The sequence below is a fragment of the Formica exsecta genome, unplaced genomic scaffold, assembly GCF_003651465.1.
Source record: "Formica exsecta isolate Colony F162 unplaced genomic scaffold, ASM365146v1 scaffold62, whole genome shotgun sequence".
Lineage (NCBI taxonomy): Eukaryota > Metazoa > Arthropoda > Insecta > Hymenoptera > Formicidae > Formica > Formica exsecta.
In genome coordinates this window covers 1,214,517-1,233,409 of record NW_021853381.1, presented here as the reverse complement: position 1 = coordinate 1,233,409, position 18,893 = coordinate 1,214,517, and the positions used below count along the sequence as shown (strand labels likewise).

The following is an 18,893-nucleotide window of genomic DNA, read 5'->3' as shown; positions in this document are numbered from 1 at the left end:
TAATGATTTAAATTAATTTACAAATAATATTTTAAATTAATTTAAATTAAAACCATTTATTTTGGTGACTCAAGATGAAATTAGCTAGATATGGATAAAAAAATCTTAATCTTCTTTCGATTCTAGTTTGACAAAATTTCGATTAATTGAGATATCTCATTTGAGAATATAAAAAGGAAATAAATATAAAAAAATTGTAATAGATTCGACTACTGGTTAAAATTGAATCGAAAAAATTTTCTCTCTTAATTTTTAGGGCGGTTTTAAATTGCATTTTAATTCAAGCATTAATTATAAAAATATCTTTCGCTAAAGAAGAGTTAATCAAATTGATCATTAAATCGATGGAGAAAAGGAAGTGCGGTGAAACACTCCAGATACACTGCATACATTGTACACAAAACGAAGAATAAAGATCTCAAGCAAACGATAAGAAGGAAGTAAAGGATTTTGCGCGAATAATTCGAGCGAAACTTGTTTCGACAACCTTCCGGCTCGTAAAGGTTAGCGAAGTACTGTAAATGAATTCCACGCCTCGTGTGTTGTTTTATAACGCCAGCTGTTATCGCTGCGCTATTGACACAACTGTAATGAAGTGTACCGTGTTTCCACGATTTTTGCGACACGTTATATCTCGCAGAAACCGTCATCTGGTATATTTCTTGACGCCGTACGGACAGATATGTCATGAACAACACGATCGATCGTCTTAATGAATCATGCTTTAAAGGGACATACCTCTGTTTGAATGATAAAAACTTTTTATTTTTTTACTATATTAATATAATATTATTAAGTACTTAAATAAAAATTTCCAACTTAAAAAAAAATTTTTTTTTTTGAAGTTATGCGAATATTTACAAATTTATATTTTCAAGCACGGTATGCATGAAAACTCGGACTATGTTCGACGAATTGACTTCAAATTTTGCATACGAATCCCTAATAAAATTCAGCATCTGCTAACGAAGCCTTTTTTAATCCGATTCTCCATTTTTTGTTATAAATAAAAAAAAGATGGATTTCTTTTTAAAAAAACGGAACTTTTTTTCAACATGCCATTTTCTTATTTTTTAAAATTTTGAGAGAAACGCTTGGATAGCAGATAGCTATTAATATGTTTAATAAAAAAAACTTGTGTTTTTAATTTTATATATGATAAATGGACGTTTTCATGCACACCGTGCATGAAAATATAAATCTGCAAATATTCGCATAATTAAAAACTTAGATTGATTAAATGCGAAACATATGCGATATCACAGTATTTGCTAATCATTTATGTACCTCAGTTAATTTTGCGCACCCAGAAAATTTTTGCTGTAGTTGCAAAACCACTTTTTTGAGTAAAACATACATAGTTCATTCAATGATATTTTTATTGGACCGAATATCTGGATAGTTGTTTTAATAATCCAGATATTTGGTCCAATAAAAATATCATTGAATGAACTATGTATGTTTGTGGCAGCCCGTGATGTAGACTTCAGTTGAAGCAACAGCATTTTTTTTTCCCTGTACGCATGAATACATATAATTAACATACAATACAACTCTATTAACATATTTTTTCAACATTAGATGGCGATCTTCGTTAGAGTCGCAATATTTTTCACCCACAATATTATGACGAATAAAAAAAAAACTGAAGTGTTAGTAATATGGCTTAAAACAAATGGGGTGACAAAAACAATCTCTAGATAAAAAAAAAAAAAAAATTTTTTTATCAAATCGTTGCGCTGCAAAAGATCTAGAAAATGTACTCATTTTTCGAAGGTTCAAACGGATATGCCCCCTTAACGAGATAAACGACTGAATGAAAAATCGCGTACGTAGATAAAGAGCCGTACATGTAGTTTGCGACATCCTATAAGGAATACGCCTCTTCATATCGGGTGTCCCAAATCTCGCGACATCAATGATAGATTCTTTGACATCGATTTCTCTTTCACGAAAAATTGGAAAATCTGGCGCAAGTTCTGCTTTCGACGCAAACTGAGACGCGTAAGTTTGATTACGCGGATTTTTGCCGAATCGTTTTTATCAGAGACGCGATACGCAGAATTATAACGCGCATTTACATTTTCGTAATAATCCTGTATCAACGTCGTGTTAAAAAATGCATTCGTTGGCTTCGTTTTATTATCGTTCGCGCTCGTTTAACGCCGACACGACAACGACTGGTTTGTGCAACAAATGACGTCGTTCTCCACGCATGGCATCGCGCATCGATTAATTAATTTCCACCACGTGCTTACCTTAATTGCGCGTGGCTAGACGCACGCGCGCCTGCGGTTGCCTGCTGATTAATGACACACCGTTAGCGCGACATTTTTGCATGCTATTCTTCTGCATTCTCCGCGATACTGTGCATATTTCTCTTAACCTTTGGCCCCATTGACCATTTTACCAGACTCGGATGTTTCGCATTCCATCCATTAACTCGCGGAAGATAATTTATGGGAAATATGGTTCGCACATTTTATGATAAACAGTGACATACGTGATGAAAATATTTTCTTTTTTCTCCTTTTTAAATAACACATGTTAAATCAGCTTTATTTTATTAATGTGAAAAAATTCAAGAATTATGATTAACGCATTCGCGTAATTAGATGGATTATATATATAAAAAAAAAGAAATTTTTATTAGCATTATTTTCCAACTCACTTGCCTGCATACGAGCTCACTTGATTCTCGCAGAGCTGCGTATTATCTCGCAATCCTGGCAAACCCTAAAATTCGATCGGGATAGGGGTGAACAACCCCTAGTTTGGAAGCGACTAGTCGTGGCTTGAAAAGCGTACCGGACCTTGCCCAACCGATCTCTCGTAGAGACGGCAGAAACGAGGGAGAATATGCACGAAAGAGAAAGGGAAACAACACGAGTATAATTGTCGTTGCGTATCATTTAAAACGTAAAGGGTGAGTTGCACTTCAGTGAAACGTATACGTAGAGAACGCATTTCGCGAAGCCCCGTCTGGCCGTTATACGTGCTCGCAACCACGCTTAATTTAATTACCAAGAGTTTATAAAGGCTCCAGTTAACGCAATATCCTCATAAAGGCGTTTCTCTCGCGTCTGTTTCCGCGGCAAATTAACGTTCTTTTATTTCGTGATATCTATATCTATCTAGATAGCTTTTTAAATATTTTAAATAGTTTCTTAAATAATTTTTTTAATATTTCCATGTATAAATTCATAATTTGTAATTATAAATATAATTTATAAATGTATAATTGATTAAAGATTAGAAAAAATGACAATCGCTCAAATTCCGGAGTATCAACGGTTACATAATTATTTGACGTTCAAAAAATTTAAGGATCTTATCAAATTAAGCGTTGAGAGTATAAAGGGGACGAGGAACATAAAATTGTCTCCGAAACTGTCAATTGATGCGTTCGCTCAATTAGCAACTAAATACGGGAAATTCGAGGATATCCTGGGATTTCATTTAAGCGATACGAATATTCTAGGCTTGCAGCATATTCGTGCAAACGTTAATTCCGAGATAAACCGATGCAACTCTCGTCCAATACTAATAAACGACGTATTTCGCGTGTGTGTGAACGCGGCTTAACAAATAATTCGGCTAAAGTCGACGTTCGTTGTGTTGTCCAGGCAACGTGCCGACCGGTCGATGCCTCTTCTGTTATCATCCCATCTCTCTCTCTCTCGTCCATCTCCCCTCTCTCTGTCTCTCATTCATCCCTTTCCATCGCCTTCCCTCCTACTGTCTATCCCTTTCTCTCGCCCCCCATTGTCCCCGTTCATCTAGCCGACATCTGCAGGCGTGGCATTGTTAGTTGAGAATCGTATATTCCTCCGAATCGATATCAAAATGAGTTATCGATATTATCATTATTTGCAAGCGTGATCTCTCTCTCTCTTTCTTGTTAGAGAAGAATGATTTTATCATCCTTTGTGAATTGTTTCAGCGTGAAAAATAAAAATTATTTAGCCAGTAATTTTATTAAATGTAAAGATTCTTAGATCGCGCACAATTTTTATCTATTTGGAAATTACATGGACTAAAGCGACATAGCATGTCTTATCGAACGTAGCAAAATATCGTCGGGTATTTCTTCTCGTAATAATTTACGTTGTAATTGAATAATAAGTTCAATTCATACGAAGTTCTTGTTTTCCGCATTCATTAGCATATAGTTAACGTGAAAGGTGTCGACCAACTAATTACTGTTATCGTCCATCTTTTCCCGTCAAGGTCGCTTGACTACGTGAATATAGTTACGAATGCAAAAACTGCCCGAGAGTCTTTTACAAAAAGCTGTAATGTCTTCAGTAAATTGCATAAATTGAATAATAATCCGAAAATTCTAAGAGAATTATATAACATAAATTATGCTGAAAAAATAATTAATCAAAACTGATTAATATGATAACATTATTCATCACACTAAGGGGCTATTGTGCTAATAAACTTAATCTCATTGCGTAACGTAAAGTATACAAATATACTGCACAAATAATTGATCAAGAATAAACGGGACGTACTACTAATATAATGGTGACAGACAAAGACAGACAAGCGATATATTGGCAATCGCGCAGAGCACGTTACATTGTTATCATTCTGTCTGTCTCTCTCTCTCTCTCTCTCTCTCTCTCTTAGACCGATCCGGTTTCTTTCCCGCGTTCGATCCGAAGTTATCGACCGACGAGAGCAACTGCTCCCCCTCCACCCTCCCCTTCTGATCGCCTCGTATCATCTCGTCACTTTGGCATCTTGTTTCATCAGGGTTTTAAACGGATTCTTTGACAGGACAATAGGGTGTCGCGCAAGCAAAACAAAATATTTTTTCTTTCCATCTGCGAAACTTTTAGAAACTCTTCCACAGTTTAGATATTTTCCAGTATTTTCGCGCCAGCCGTCCCTACCTCTTCGTCACCCGACTCGTTCTTCCTCGTTCAAAATATTATTACCACTACGCTCACTCCACGTGGCGCAGGCGTGGGTTTGTTGTCTCTCCGTCGCGCTCGTTTCGAGCGGCGCGACTATATACTCTCTCTCCCTCTCTATCTTTCGCGCGCGCGCGCGCGTGCAGACAGACTTTCCCGCCCAGCCTCTTCGGTCCCTTCGCGCCGCGACTCCCTCGTCGTCGACGACCGTAAGCGGTGCCGACGCGCACGCTGCATTTATTGAACCGATTTCGTTCTTCGTCGCAGAGCACGTTCTCCCGTCGCTTATCCTTGCCTCGGCGTTTGTCATTTCCCCCCCCCCCCTTCGTACGTACGTCTTCCTACTATTCCTCTTCCCCCTCGTCCTTTTAACCCTTTTCTCACGAGAGTTTTCCTCCTTTGCGTTCGTCTCTTTCTGTCCGTTGACGCTCCCATTCGTTTCTATATATTTGGAACATTTCGACAAGAGAGCCCGCGTCAGACATGTCGCGACCGGCCATGTAAATTTAGCCCACCGTCTCTGAATACCAGTTTAACGTTGACGTGACAAGCGAGAAGCTGACGTTGTACCAGAATTTGGATTTTTCATTTTCATGGATTCTGCGCAAATTTTTAATTATATAGTTTCTCGTTTCTTCAACATATATGTATACAATACATATAAAAATGAAATCTGTTGTGAATGAATTTATCTGTACACGCGTACATTTATCTGTAACGTACGATCGTATGATCCGACTTTTCACGAAGGTCATTCGCCCCAGTTAATACCCGTCTATGCTTTGATCGTTTCCAACGCAATTGGAGGTGCGTATTAAATTGATCCGACCTTAACTCTATAGTTTAGCGAGACCTTGAACATCAAACGCGCAAACACGTGGGCCATCGCCGCGTGTCCAGAAATCGAGCCCAGATTTTCGGCGACGCAGTTGCGTATTTCCTTCTTATCACACGCGCACGGCGATGATAGTGGTGGTCGTGCACGATGACCAGGATCGATCGTTCGTCCCGGGAACTGGCGCCTACCATGACGTCACGCTACGTCACCGGTCCCGAGCGGAATGTGGGGGGCGGTGGAGGGAGCGAATGCCGGTGAACTCAAAACATTGTGTGTAGATTCAACCAGGAGCGGATTCAACGCGACGCGACATTCGTTTTTATATATTTGACACGAAACGTTATATTAAATAGAATGTTAAACCGTAATAAATTTAAATATATATGGAAAATATATATTTATTATATTTGCAGCTCCAAATTTTCCACCTTTGTGTAATGTGTCATTTGAAGAAATAGTACCCTCTAATTAATATCTTGAGTCGACAATATTAATTGATATGACAATAGCATCGAACCAGATGAATAAATAACAATATAAGCCTCGGTGTCTCGAGACCCGCTTCGATTCCGCTCCTGGCACACACCTGCGCGACTAAACAATATATAATACATGCAAACGGCTCACTCTTGTACAGCCAAGATCCTCGTGGTTCATCGCACGGCGACAAGGGCGAGATGGCACTCTGCGTACATAGCCAAGATCTAGGGCACGCTTCGTCGACGAAGCCTGGTGCTCTGGTGGCGTTTACGCACGTTCCTCCTCCGTTCCCTTTCGTCTCTCGTCGTGTGGCACTACGTCGGCAAACTTGCGAGCACAATTATGCGAATGTGTGCGTGCGGCGACGCCGATGTCATCCATGCGAATGCCCTCGTGCGTGTACGCACCCTTCTCTCTTCTTTCTCCAGGTCTCCCCTTTATCCTCTGTCCCGCGTGGCTTCGCCTTTCGCGTGCCCCTCGCGTTTCAAGGGGGTTCTTAGGCATGCCCGCAACCGAGATCGAACCCTGAAACCACGAAGATCCGCTTATAATGGCTTTGAAACTAATCCCCGATTACGAAAATTAGATTAATCGTAGAGGGAATTGAGTTTTTTTTTTTAATTTTATTTCGACTCATTTATTTGTGATTAATTTGTGGTTCTTTCGCGAATTTATTGGAGGCTTTACCGTATTCGGGGAAAACTAGTTTTCGTGGATTATAATTGTCGGAATCGCGTCGTGCGGTCTCGATGTAGGCAGGTACATCGCTGGATCATACGAGACGCGGTTAATTAATACCGTCTTAGTTTCACGGAATTATTATTATTATTAGAGACGCGATATGAGATTCCATATCGAGGGCGAAGTGACTTCGAGAGAATTAAGGAATCGCACGCGTCACCATATCGATTCCTCCATGCAATTCAAGAATTAATTAGGCAATAACGTGCTAAATTGCATAGGAGCAAGTTCTACATGAAATTCTTGATTTTGCCTTGAAAAAATAATATAATATCGATGTATTTCTTTGACTAATGTATAAAATGCATCTAAACTATTTTTAAGATGTTGCTTATCTCGCGAATACACAGTGTCAGACGAGATAACAAATAAAATGCACAAAAAAAAATATTGCATTTATTTGTCGCTTATCGCTAGATATATAAATGTTGATGTTTCAATTAAAATTTTGCAAAGCTAAGCGAAATCCGTGCGCGTCTAAACGGGAAGCAACAACATAATTATTTCCATTAATATATACAGGGTGAGGCATCTAAGACAGGCCACCCGAATAACTCCCACAGTTTTGGAGATAGGAGAAAATGTTTGAAATAAAAGTTGTATGGTATCGAGGGGGAAATCTTGTGGAAGTGAACATTTTTTTTTTAGGTGGAGGCGCTTAGGGGATTTGAAGGTCATCTTCATTTTTTTAAATGGAACCCCCCTTTTTTTATTGCATATTCTTGTAGCTTATCTTGAGAACTTTTCAAAACACTCTAATAAAGTATTTTTTCATTAAGTACTTTTTGAGTTATTTTATATCTTAATCTTTTTTTCCAAGAAAATTAATATTATGTAAAATGTAAATGCTTGCAAATTAATCATCATGAAAAAAAAAAAGATGCGACATGTTGGAGAGGCATGTCTGTTATCAAACGCGTTATCAGACACGTTCGCGACAGCGACGCCGATATGCTTTAATATACGATCTCGTTTCTGCGCTGCTGATCCCTGCAGATTTTCCGCGACGTAATAAAGACGTTTCGCATACGTTAAGCGAGCCAAAGGACTCGCCATCGGAGAAAGAGCAGACCGAGGGGGTGAGAGGACGGATTGAGGACGCTCGAGCGGGGGAGAGGAAGTCGCGGATCGGAACGGAGGCGTAGGCGGCATCCGAGAAAAAGCCTGCCTCGCGAGGGTTGCCGAGGAAATGGAAGCAGACAGACGCGCGAGGACGATAGACAAGGCCGGATTTAGAAGCTTCGTTGCCCGGTCCTTTTCTCGACAAACAGGCCGACGTGTGTATAAACGAAGACACGCCAAAATACGATATATAGGGTGTTCCAGGTCAGGTCAATGAAACTTCAGGATCTTATAGGAAATTGAATTTGGAACAAAAAAGTTTCTATAAATATAGATCCGGAAACGCTTCGTTAAAAAGTTATAGCTAATAAACTCTTTGTAAGTAATTAATTAATGATCAAAATTTAATAAGAATATTTTTATGTTTGCATTTGCAATGTTTGCACTACGAATATAGTGTTTACACAAAGACCATCGAAAAATGTTTTTTTCAAGTTTCTGTTTTTTCTGTTGTTTTGAGTTTATTTTCTTTTGAATGTCTTATCAGAATTAAATGAAATTGGTGTAATTTAGTTTGTGATTTAATTGCCCATCAGATTAATTTCGTTACTTTTTTCAAATGAATGAAGGGTTTTGAAGTTTTTAAAAATCATAAAAAAAACGGGATTTTTCGAAGTTTATTAGCTAATACTTTTTAACACAGCGTTTTCGGATCTATGTTTATCAGAACTTTTTTGTTCCAAATTCAATTTCCTATAAAACCCTGAAGTTTCATTGACCTTTTGGAACACCCTGTATATTTTCCGCCAGTTTGCAAATATTTGGTGGGCGATTTAAACTTCTTTGCGAAGTATTTCAGGATGATTGCGATTGAAATTTTCGTAATAATCGGTATTCAAAAGCTTCTTCTCTTCCCGATGTTTATAAAACATTGTTTACTCAACAATTATCATTTAATCAATTTTCTTTAAGAAAACGAAAAGATGGAAAAGCAAGGAAAAAATTTTCGGACATTCTAAAAATTTGTCGAAGCTCCTGATCAATACTTAAAGTCGATAAAAACATATTTATTAATATACCCAAGAATTTTCATATTATTTATTATAATATTATTTTCATATTACCATAAAGCGTAATAAAATGACTAAGTTTTCATGTTGCATAATAAATTGATTATCTTATAAATCCATATACAATAATTCCAAATTTTCCAGCTATAAATCAACGCGCGCGAATTGATCTATTAACCTATCTATACAATTACGCCTTCAAGAAACATCGCTATTATAGTGAAACGCAAATCTTAAGAATCTTGCAAAAGCTCTTGAATGTTTTCTTTACAAAAATGATTCTCGCTTCTCACCTGTGGTCATCGTCGCGTCGCGATTCCACCCCTGAAACGAAGGAAGGAGTCTAAAGACAGGCTCGCGCGACGGATGCCAATGAAGCGATTCCGGAAAGAGGAGAGAGACGGGAGCCTCCACGGAGTATACGTTTGCGTGTGAAGGTGCGCACTTTGCGGCGCGCAGGGCGAGCGAGCGAGAGGGGGGGGGTGTACGAGTAATGTTTTATTTTTATGTCACTGTACGTATAGTATACACGATTGGGTTTTTTCGTTTACAAACTTCGTGGCCTGTGTGTTTAACGCGTCGATGCAGTTTTAATCCGGCGGGAAGCTGGCCCGTTTTTTTACGCATCCGCTTCATTGGCAGTATCGAAATCCATCCGCCGCACGTGCGGGATTAATTGGCCATTTCCGATATGTATATACATTTCCATTTCGGCAGCGATGGGGTTTCATCGATCGTCGAGCGCGTAGTGTAAAATAAACGCTTGTCAATCAAGGGCCATGGAGAGCGGGGGGGGGGGGGGGGAGGGGGGGGGGGGGGGGGGGGGGGGGAGAGAGAAAGAGAGACGCAGCGCGTCGTTCGTATCGGCGAGACGTCCGACTGTTTATGTGTGTGAGTGAGGGAGGCCGTACGCGGCGGGAAACGTCCCTCTCTCGTAGTACTACGCGGGAACGCGAATGGTACGTTACCGTCTTCCTCGTTTCGTCCGGACGTTGGCTGTTTGCACGCGCGTGACGTATAATAGCGCGAACGCAATTGTGCTCGCGAGAGAGAGAAAGAGAGAGAATTACGCGGACGAAAGGCATTCTGTTATCACCGACAACAACTGTGTCGGCGCGCTCGGTTTGTTTTGTTTATTAACCCTTGTAGGCCACACATATGGATCATAATTTTAACTATCTCCAAATGTTTGAAAAAATCTACAAAAAGTTATATATATGTATATTCCTTGACATCTGTAGAGAAAATGATTACACATATAACAAAATTTTAAATATCTTTTTTTTTTATTGATCAAGGCTTTCGGAATATTTTCTATTGTTAAAATATCGATAGCGTAAAAATGACTATTGTGTACCTGTAAGGATTAAGAAGTCGGACGAAGGGGCGAGAGCAAAACAATCAACACCGGTATCGCGCGTTAAACGATTCGCGAACAAAGACAACAAACTCGGCGGGCGAAGAGGCTGAAGTTGCTGCTTACAGAGCGGTAGCCTTGGCGGATCGGCTCGCGTCGCGTCGCGTCGCGGGTCCTCGGCAATTTTCGGCAATTGTCGTGACAGCGCCACGCCGCGTTACGCCACGGTACGAAAACTCGTGAGAGGGTTAGTCGACCCGGCGCGTCGCCACGCAATACACGCTTCTTGATCGTGATTATCGAATTCTTGATCGACGCGGGTGTTCGTCGTCGTATCGGGTAACGCGAGTGATGTAGCCGAAATCGTATCGGCTTGTGTACGTGTGTGTGTGTGTGTGTGTGTGTTTACGTTGTGGCAAGTAACGCAAGTGCGTGTGAAAGACGCGTGGTGTGAAATCACCGAGGGTGATGAAATGTGCGCGATGCTACGCTCGCGGAACCACGTGTGACGTCTCGCGTAGGTTCCACTCTCTCGAAGGTTGGATATGACGTACCTCGTGGAGCTTCCCGTGAAATATAAGCATCGAGCGAGGTTAGATTCGTTTCGATTCCTTCTCGTGTGTCGCCTGAAGTGAGATTCGACAGCGCGTCGCGCGTGCGAGGGAACGTGAAGTTTGCCGCGTACGCAATTCCCGTCTCGCGTTCGCTCGATCTCGAGAAATACGAGGGAAGGAGCTCACATTTTTTGCTCGTGGCTTTAATCCGCGATTTCTCAGCCTGTGGCGTGTCTGGAGAGTGCGCGGCGAGTTTCGACGTGTCGACGAATCAAGGCGTCGACACGAGAGATACGCCGTGAGTCTTCTTTTTTTTTTCCTTCGCCCACTGCGTAGTAATGGAATACACCTCGCGAACCAGCATGCTTTCGTCATGAATCAATGTTGCGTAATTTTACGCGTTGACCTTGCCTTGGGAACGTAGATAAACGTTTCGCTCGAATTTTTTTCGACTCGGCGGTATCGTAATCGTTGACCATTTTATGTTCCATTATTGGCTATCGATTAACGCTGATACGTGGCACTTTTCAAATTGAAACGTCGCGATCTATTGATCCGCATAAATACTTATTTATTTACTTATATACTTATTTATTTATTTAATATGATATAGGAGGGATTAATTTGTACATACAAATAAGGATAAAAGAAATTAAATACAGAGAATTAAAATTTGAACAATCGAATTACGCCGGTTTATTTTGACACCATCTTCTTTCCTCTCATTGTTTCTTTTCATTCTTATTCGTCGTAGAAACGACGTAACAATAATATTAATAATAAATTTTTTATTAGAGGATACACAGGGGTATGTATAAAAAGAAAGATACACGCATACGCTTGCGATATCAATTTGAGCCATTAAATACGATCTTTAAATAATTGAGATATCTACTGTCTATGACACGGGAACTTTAATTTTTTCGTGAGCGGCCGATTTCCGGGAACGCAACGTTAATCACACGTGGCTCTAGACACGCCGCTTATACAATATACGTGCAAGAATGCGCCCTGATTACCTCCTTTATGCGTATATCACACTCGGCGTGGGAGTCGATGACTTTGTGCTAGCTTTAATTCCGCACGTGTGTATTTCTATCCGCATATCCTCATATGTTGTCGCGAATTTATTATACAACGCGGCGATTTCGTAAATTTACATATGTAACTCGAGGCAATAATCCGATTAAAATAAGAAATACGAACGATGGCCGTGATGTCACGATTCGAAAGGCGAAATATGCGTATGCTCGGAATTTATTCATTTTTTAAACTTGAGATATATTTTATTTTATTTTCTTTTTATATAAAATAAAAATTGATTTATCCAATTCCTACGCTGAATCTCGATTATTGGCTCCTAGTTGTGACAAGACTTGCTCGAGGATCGAGTTTTGAAGTCGTGGGATCGATAAAAACCGTCTGCTTGTTAATCGGTCGATCGGGACAAACCTTCGTTCCTGGAAACCGAGAATTTATGAGATTCCTGGAGAAAGCGGCTGGATAAACTAGATGCCACATTATGAGTGGCTTCGTATTTAATTTCGATCGGCTTTATTTAACATCTGGACGCCCGTATTGAATGTATATTATCGTTAATACAGGTTGTCTACTCCCTGGAAAAACATGAAAAACCTGGAATTCTCAGCGATTTCTTTTATCCCTGAAGAAATCAGGAAATTCTCATGGAATTTTATTGGCATTCAGAGAATTAAAAAAAAAATCTTTCTTTGATAATTTTGTTCCTATATTGTAAACGGTCGACAAGTCAAGTGTACGAATTATTGTATTTAAAATATATTATAAATATGTATTTATCTCTCTGTTTATATACATATATTCAATATTGAATATGCAGAACATATTCTTAATTTTTAGTTATTAAAATTTAATATTAGAAAACGCATATACTAAAGAAACTTATTTTAGGAAGTTGCATATAAAAAAAAAAAAAATCTTTAAAATATTCTCTTCACCTGGAATTTTAAACAAAAATACCTGGAAGATGAGGGAATTTTTAGAGAATCTTTTTACAAGATTTTTGAGTAGACACCCTGTTAATATCATTAATAAAAATTATACTTGCTCTATAAAAAATTTATTTCGCGTTTCGTAACTAAGTGTTACAAAAATTAATAAAATTAAAAAAATAAATAAATAAAGTTATTTCGCCAATTAACTTTGATATAGTTATACGTAACTTTGATATATTTATTATTTTCAAAGTATATATAAAATGAGGCAGATTTGACATTTTTGACGAACTCGCCGTTTACTCTCCTGACAATCTCATTACTCATTACTTTCTCGTAAAAAACTACTGTTTTATATCTCACGCAGTTTTTGTCGGATTATATTTTAATCGATAAAACGTCGCGCCATTTGCGACGCAATACGATCGGAAATTTCTTCGTCTTGTATGTGTACGTTTTCTTTTTTATCTGTACTAAGGATTGACATCCGTTTCCGATAGCGTCCACTCGCTCGACGCGATTACGCGATTCACTGTTTCTACGTGCGCGCGAATACGTTTTTTTTTTTCACGGTTATTTAATAATTAATAACATTATCTAATCTATGACCTCTGTGTGATAGTTGAATCAACAATATTATCTAATCCAACGCGAAGTCTCTTGAAGCGTAATAAGTGTCGTCTTACATTTTCGTCGAAACGTATAGATTTTAGATCCTGAATCGATTTGCGTCAAAAGATCAACAAAACGAAATCGTTGAAAGATCGCGAGATGCTCGCAAGCGAGCCGATGCCTTTCGAGAAACGATGCGGATGACAAAAACTGATAACATCGCGTCGCATTTGATACGGTAAGAACGTTTCGCGAGCTCCTCGCCGTAGTGTGTGCGTCGAAAGCGGGGGTGGAATTGTTGTGCGCGAAACGAAAATTAACGACGAGACGACTATTTATCACGGAGTATCATCGACATCCGGCGCAACATGGATTACCAGCGGCTCCTGTCCAACAACAACAACAATTATCCCACGCACCACCGTGAGTACTACCTAATCATTTCTCGTCTCGTCACTCGCCACGTGGCGTAATTATATATATTTCTGACTCGAGCACATTTACCAAAGTGATACCGCGCTAAATTTATCCAGGGTGTCTCAGGGATTTCTTTTGCACCTGGAATTCTCATGGAATTTTATCGGAACTCGGGGAATTTCCTTTTAAATCCTCTCTTCGATAATTTTGCTCTTATATTGTAAACAGTCGACAAGTTAAGTGAATTATGTGTGTTTAAAATATATTATAAATATATATCTATCTCTCTCTGTTTATATATATTTGATATCTTAACAAAATATCGAATATATGCAGTACATATTCTTTATTGTAATTTATGGTCACTAGAATTTAGCATTAAAAAAAAAAAAACGCGTACAATAAAAAGATTTATTTTAGAAAGTTAAAACAAAAAAAATTTTTTAAGTATTCTTTTTACTTGGAATTTTGAACAAAAATATCTGGAGAATCCGGGAATTTTCAGGGAATCCTTTTACAAGATTTGAGTAGACACCCTGTTATCGGATCGCTTTTCGAAAAAAAGAAACACACACTTATTATCGTCGACATTTGGCGACGATATCCGCTGATAATATACTAATTTCGCCCGACTATCAGAGGAAATATTTCGCGAAGGCCTTCGAAAACATAACTTTATCTTTTATCGCCTTATCGCAATTAGCTCGTATCTCCTCTTTTTTTTTTTTACGTATTTACCACACTTTTGTCAATGGATGACGCGTGCAGCAAAGTCCTACGTGCAAACTGGAATGCGTAAATACGCCATACACTGGCGAACGGTTGGTTTATCCATGAGCGTTGTCAGCTCACGTGAACGAGAAGTCGATCAACGTCGCGGCGAATGACGCCACGTGACGTTCCGCACGTCACTCTTCTCGCACCAAGCGGTGCGTCGTGTGTCTTCCTTGCACGATAATTTATTCTCTCCTGGTTGTAGATAGGATACCCGGATTTTGATGAACTTTTCTTTTTCCTTTTGCTGTACGTAATATTTTTATGTATATGTATGCATGTACGATGCATTTCATTTATAAAAGAAACTTTATTTAAAACTAATAATAAATGATAAAATTGATTCAGATTAAAAATTAATAAATGGGGTTAATGTATGAATGAGATTAACGTATATAAAATATCAGTACTTGATTTTGATCGATTTTATGTCACGATATTATATTTTATTTGAAAATGTTTATCAATATTTTTTTATTTTTCTCTTTCTCTCTCTTTCTTTGCCACTTTATTTTATAAGCGTTATTTTTTTTTTTTTAATTTTAAGGTTATCAAAATCTGGGTAAATAAATACATATATAAGACATCTCTTGATTTATGACTTATACTCGTTCATAGATTTTCGGCATCTTAGATTCGAAATATCGAGGCGCCACCGTAAGAATTGCTGGCACAGGTGGACCGCGATGTTTCGAAATGTTCTCTTACGGCAAGATTTCTCGCGGTATTTTAGGACAGGGTCAATTCGATATGTCGATATCGTTAGATATCAATCGAGCGTTTGTTTTATCTCCTGTCGAAGAAAAGATTTCCTTTTATCTTAAAAGTACGCTTTCACGGAAACCCACGCATATTTGATGACATTTCAATGCTGTAGTGCATAGCTCACACACACATTCGTAGTTCAAATTTATTGCCGTATTTTTCGAAATTATCTACGAAGGGTTGGACCCCTATTTTTCTAAATATTTTCCTTAACTCATTCGTATCTATTATTTTCATTTATATTATCGACACTTTTTTTTTCTCTCTCTCTCTCTCTCTCTTTTTACATGATTTATATAATTTATATATAAATATATTATAAATATAATATAAAAATCTAAATGTTTTTAAATGAGAGAATAATGATACGAACGGGTCGAAAGGTCAAGATTTCGCATTTCTCTAGCAAAGAGTTCTGTATCGTCCCGCGAATATCGATTTATTGTTATAGCAACGCGACAGTAGCGACTTCGGGAATCGACGGGACATTTGATTGCGACCCCGAGATCTCCCGTTGGCGTCACACGTTGGCATCACTCGTTACGCTTTTTGCACACCGGCTCCGTATATATCGCGCGGAGTCTGGATATTTCTGATTTTGAGACAGAGAGGGTAGATCGATCGTTGCGTAAAGAGCTCCTTGTGATATACTCTATGGTGGTCCTTGAGCTGGCTTTCGCAACGACGGGATCTCCGGTTATCGTAACTTTTTAATGACCTTTTAATTAGGATCGGCGCGTCTTTCATTGACGGCCGGTTCTGCGTAGATCGCGATCTGATTACCACGTGGCGATTGCAATCGACGTGGTCGATGTTTCGTATTTTCGAGGGATCGTCCCGCGGGAAATTTTACGATCATTAAATCCTTCGGGGCTAGAATCGAACACGCAAACTTTCCTGCAATTTTGAAATTCTTTAAAATTCTTCGGAATTTTAATTTGAAGAGAGATTTTATAATTATTATTTGAATATTTTTTATAAATAATATTTAACTAATTTGTAGGGAGTTGAAAGAATTATATTATATTTTTCAAATTCTCCAAATTAACTGAAACGAATCTTGCACATAAAAATTAAAATCCTTAGAATTTTTTTGCTAGTATAATGAAATTAATTCCTGTGATTATATATACATACATTACACATGACAATCTTAGAAAAAAATATGAATTTCTTAGAGTTTGCTTTTATTTTTTTTTAATGGAGCAATTTTTCTGTTTATATTTAGGGATCTAATTTTTTGCGATTAATTGTGGCGTTAGTGATAAAAAAAAAATCATATCTATCAAAGATATCTGTTACATATATCTCGCTATGTAACGAGCTGGCTTTCTAATTTGTTAATACGACCAGGAGTAACGCGCGATCGAAGTTTTCACGTAATACGTCCTTGAGGAACGTGAAACTCGTTTTTAAAATTGATGGTTGATAGATTGACGGCAAAGGACAGTGGATGAGCTTGAAAGAAAAGATTCTCGTCAAATCGCATCGTTTCAACTAATACCGAGATAATAAAACCTATTTTGACGAATCGTGGAAGGTTTAGTTTCTTTCGACATTGGTTTTATACGATTACATACTTAGATTATTTGAAACGCTCGAAAACGCAATTTGCGCAGAGCTTTCGAGAGTGTTTATGGATCGACTTGTTTCCGGAAGTCGACAATATACACGGTTCGTAAAGCGAAGACGATGAGAAAGACCATCAGCGACCTGAACGAATCGCTTCTTTCATTTTCTTTCTTAGAGACAGACAGTGGTTCTGGCGCATGGCCAGTCGTTCTTGTTAGTTGCCAGAAAAGTATCGGTCGGCGATTTTTTTTTTTTTTTTTTTTTAAGTGATTGTAAAAATCCGTCTCGCATCTTCGAGATTAAATTGACTCTGTCTCGTAAATACCTTTACTCGATTATCAGACTACCACCTATGTGATGCTGATTTAATTTACGGTCGGTTGGCGCTTTTCTTCTTTTTACATTCCTGTCTTCGGGCGTTTCTTGAACAATCAATAAAATCGATGTCTCGATATATCTGATATTATTAAACATCTGCTGACGAATACCGAAAGGTTTCTATAACTTTCATTCTTTTTTTTAACCGTGAAACTCGCAAGTCAAGACGCTTGATGCCCACAAAACATTCTTGTTCCGTTCTTTTCCCCCTGTCGAGCGGTATCGGTGGAATGATGGGCAGCTTAATGAGCAACGTCAGTCGGTCAAACGAACGAAATAACGAGCCATGCGAGTCGACGTAGGTACGCATTTTACAAGGCTCGATGGTAAGAGAAAGGGCGAGGGCGGGGGATATTATAGTCCGCGATCGGTCAGCAATGATATCGGGTTATGGCTCGTGATTACACCTCTCTCGAACCGACCGTCGTCCTTTATTTATGCACGACTAACTTATAGCGCCGGATATTTTTATAATGCCCTACCGCGAAAAAAACGATGGTCCACTCTCGCAAGAATCAAGCTTGTCTTGCATTCAGCGACTCATCTCATCGTGGTTGTCGTTCTTTTGGAAACTCTGGCACATTGAAGAAACTTTTTCTTCGCTGAAAGAGACAGATTAGGTGTGGACTATTAAGATTTTCTAGGAATTCTTGGATTATTTTTTTCTTCAAAATTACATTTTTCGCATAAAAGTAGTCGAAGTCGGTCATCTGTAATCAATATATATTTTTATAGTAATAATTAATTAAACTTTTAAGCCAGTGTTTACATCAAACAATATATTTCTGAGATATATTATATATAATAATATAAATTTTAAATATATTAGATAAATATTAAATTATAAATTAGATGTGTGGATTATTGGATAATTTGAATAGATCAATTCAAATTTCTTGGTTTAGTATTAAATTAAATCAGAATGTCGCGATCTTAGATTTTATAAATTTATGAATAAAATTACATATTTTTTTGTATTATGTATATATTATATATATTATAAAGATTTTCAGATTTTCTAGTAATTTTTGGATTATTTTTTTCTTCAAAATTACAATTTTCGCATAAACGTAATCAAAATCGGTCGTCTGTAATTAGTATTCTTTTTTGTAGTAATAAATAATTAAACTTTTAAGCCAGTGTTTACATCAAACAATTTCTGAGATATATTAATAATATGAATTTTGAATATACTAGATAAATGTTAAATTATAAATAAGATATGTGGATTATTGGATAATTTGAATAGATCAATTCAAATTTCTTGGTTTAGTGTTAAATTATATCGAAATGTCGCGATCTTAGATTTTATAAATATATGAATAAAATTATATATAAAATTAATAATATTTTTTGTATTATATATATTATAAAG

At 37.8% G+C, this 18,893-nt stretch overlaps 1 protein-coding gene across 8 annotated transcripts in view; it reads left to right on the top strand.

Moving 5' to 3' along the window:
- LOC115242721 (growth factor receptor-bound protein 14-like) overlaps positions 1 to 18,893 on the top strand; it is a 325,508-nt gene that overhangs the window by 64,589 nt on the left and 242,026 nt on the right. The window contains exons 1-2 of one of the 8 annotated variants that reach the window (XM_029819235.1): positions 10,030 to 11,011; positions 13,707 to 14,035. The exons of 1 other annotated variant lie outside the window; for it this stretch is intronic. In XM_029819235.1, the coding sequence (XP_029675095.1) occupies positions 13,981 to 14,035 (55 nt within the window). In that variant the 5' untranslated portion in view covers positions 10,030 to 11,011; positions 13,707 to 13,980. Of the gene's footprint in view, positions 1 to 10,029; positions 11,326 to 12,940; positions 14,036 to 18,893 lie in introns of those variants that run through there. 6 more of the 8 variants (XM_029819232.1, XM_029819233.1, XM_029819234.1 and 3 more) reach the window with 6 other exon arrangements.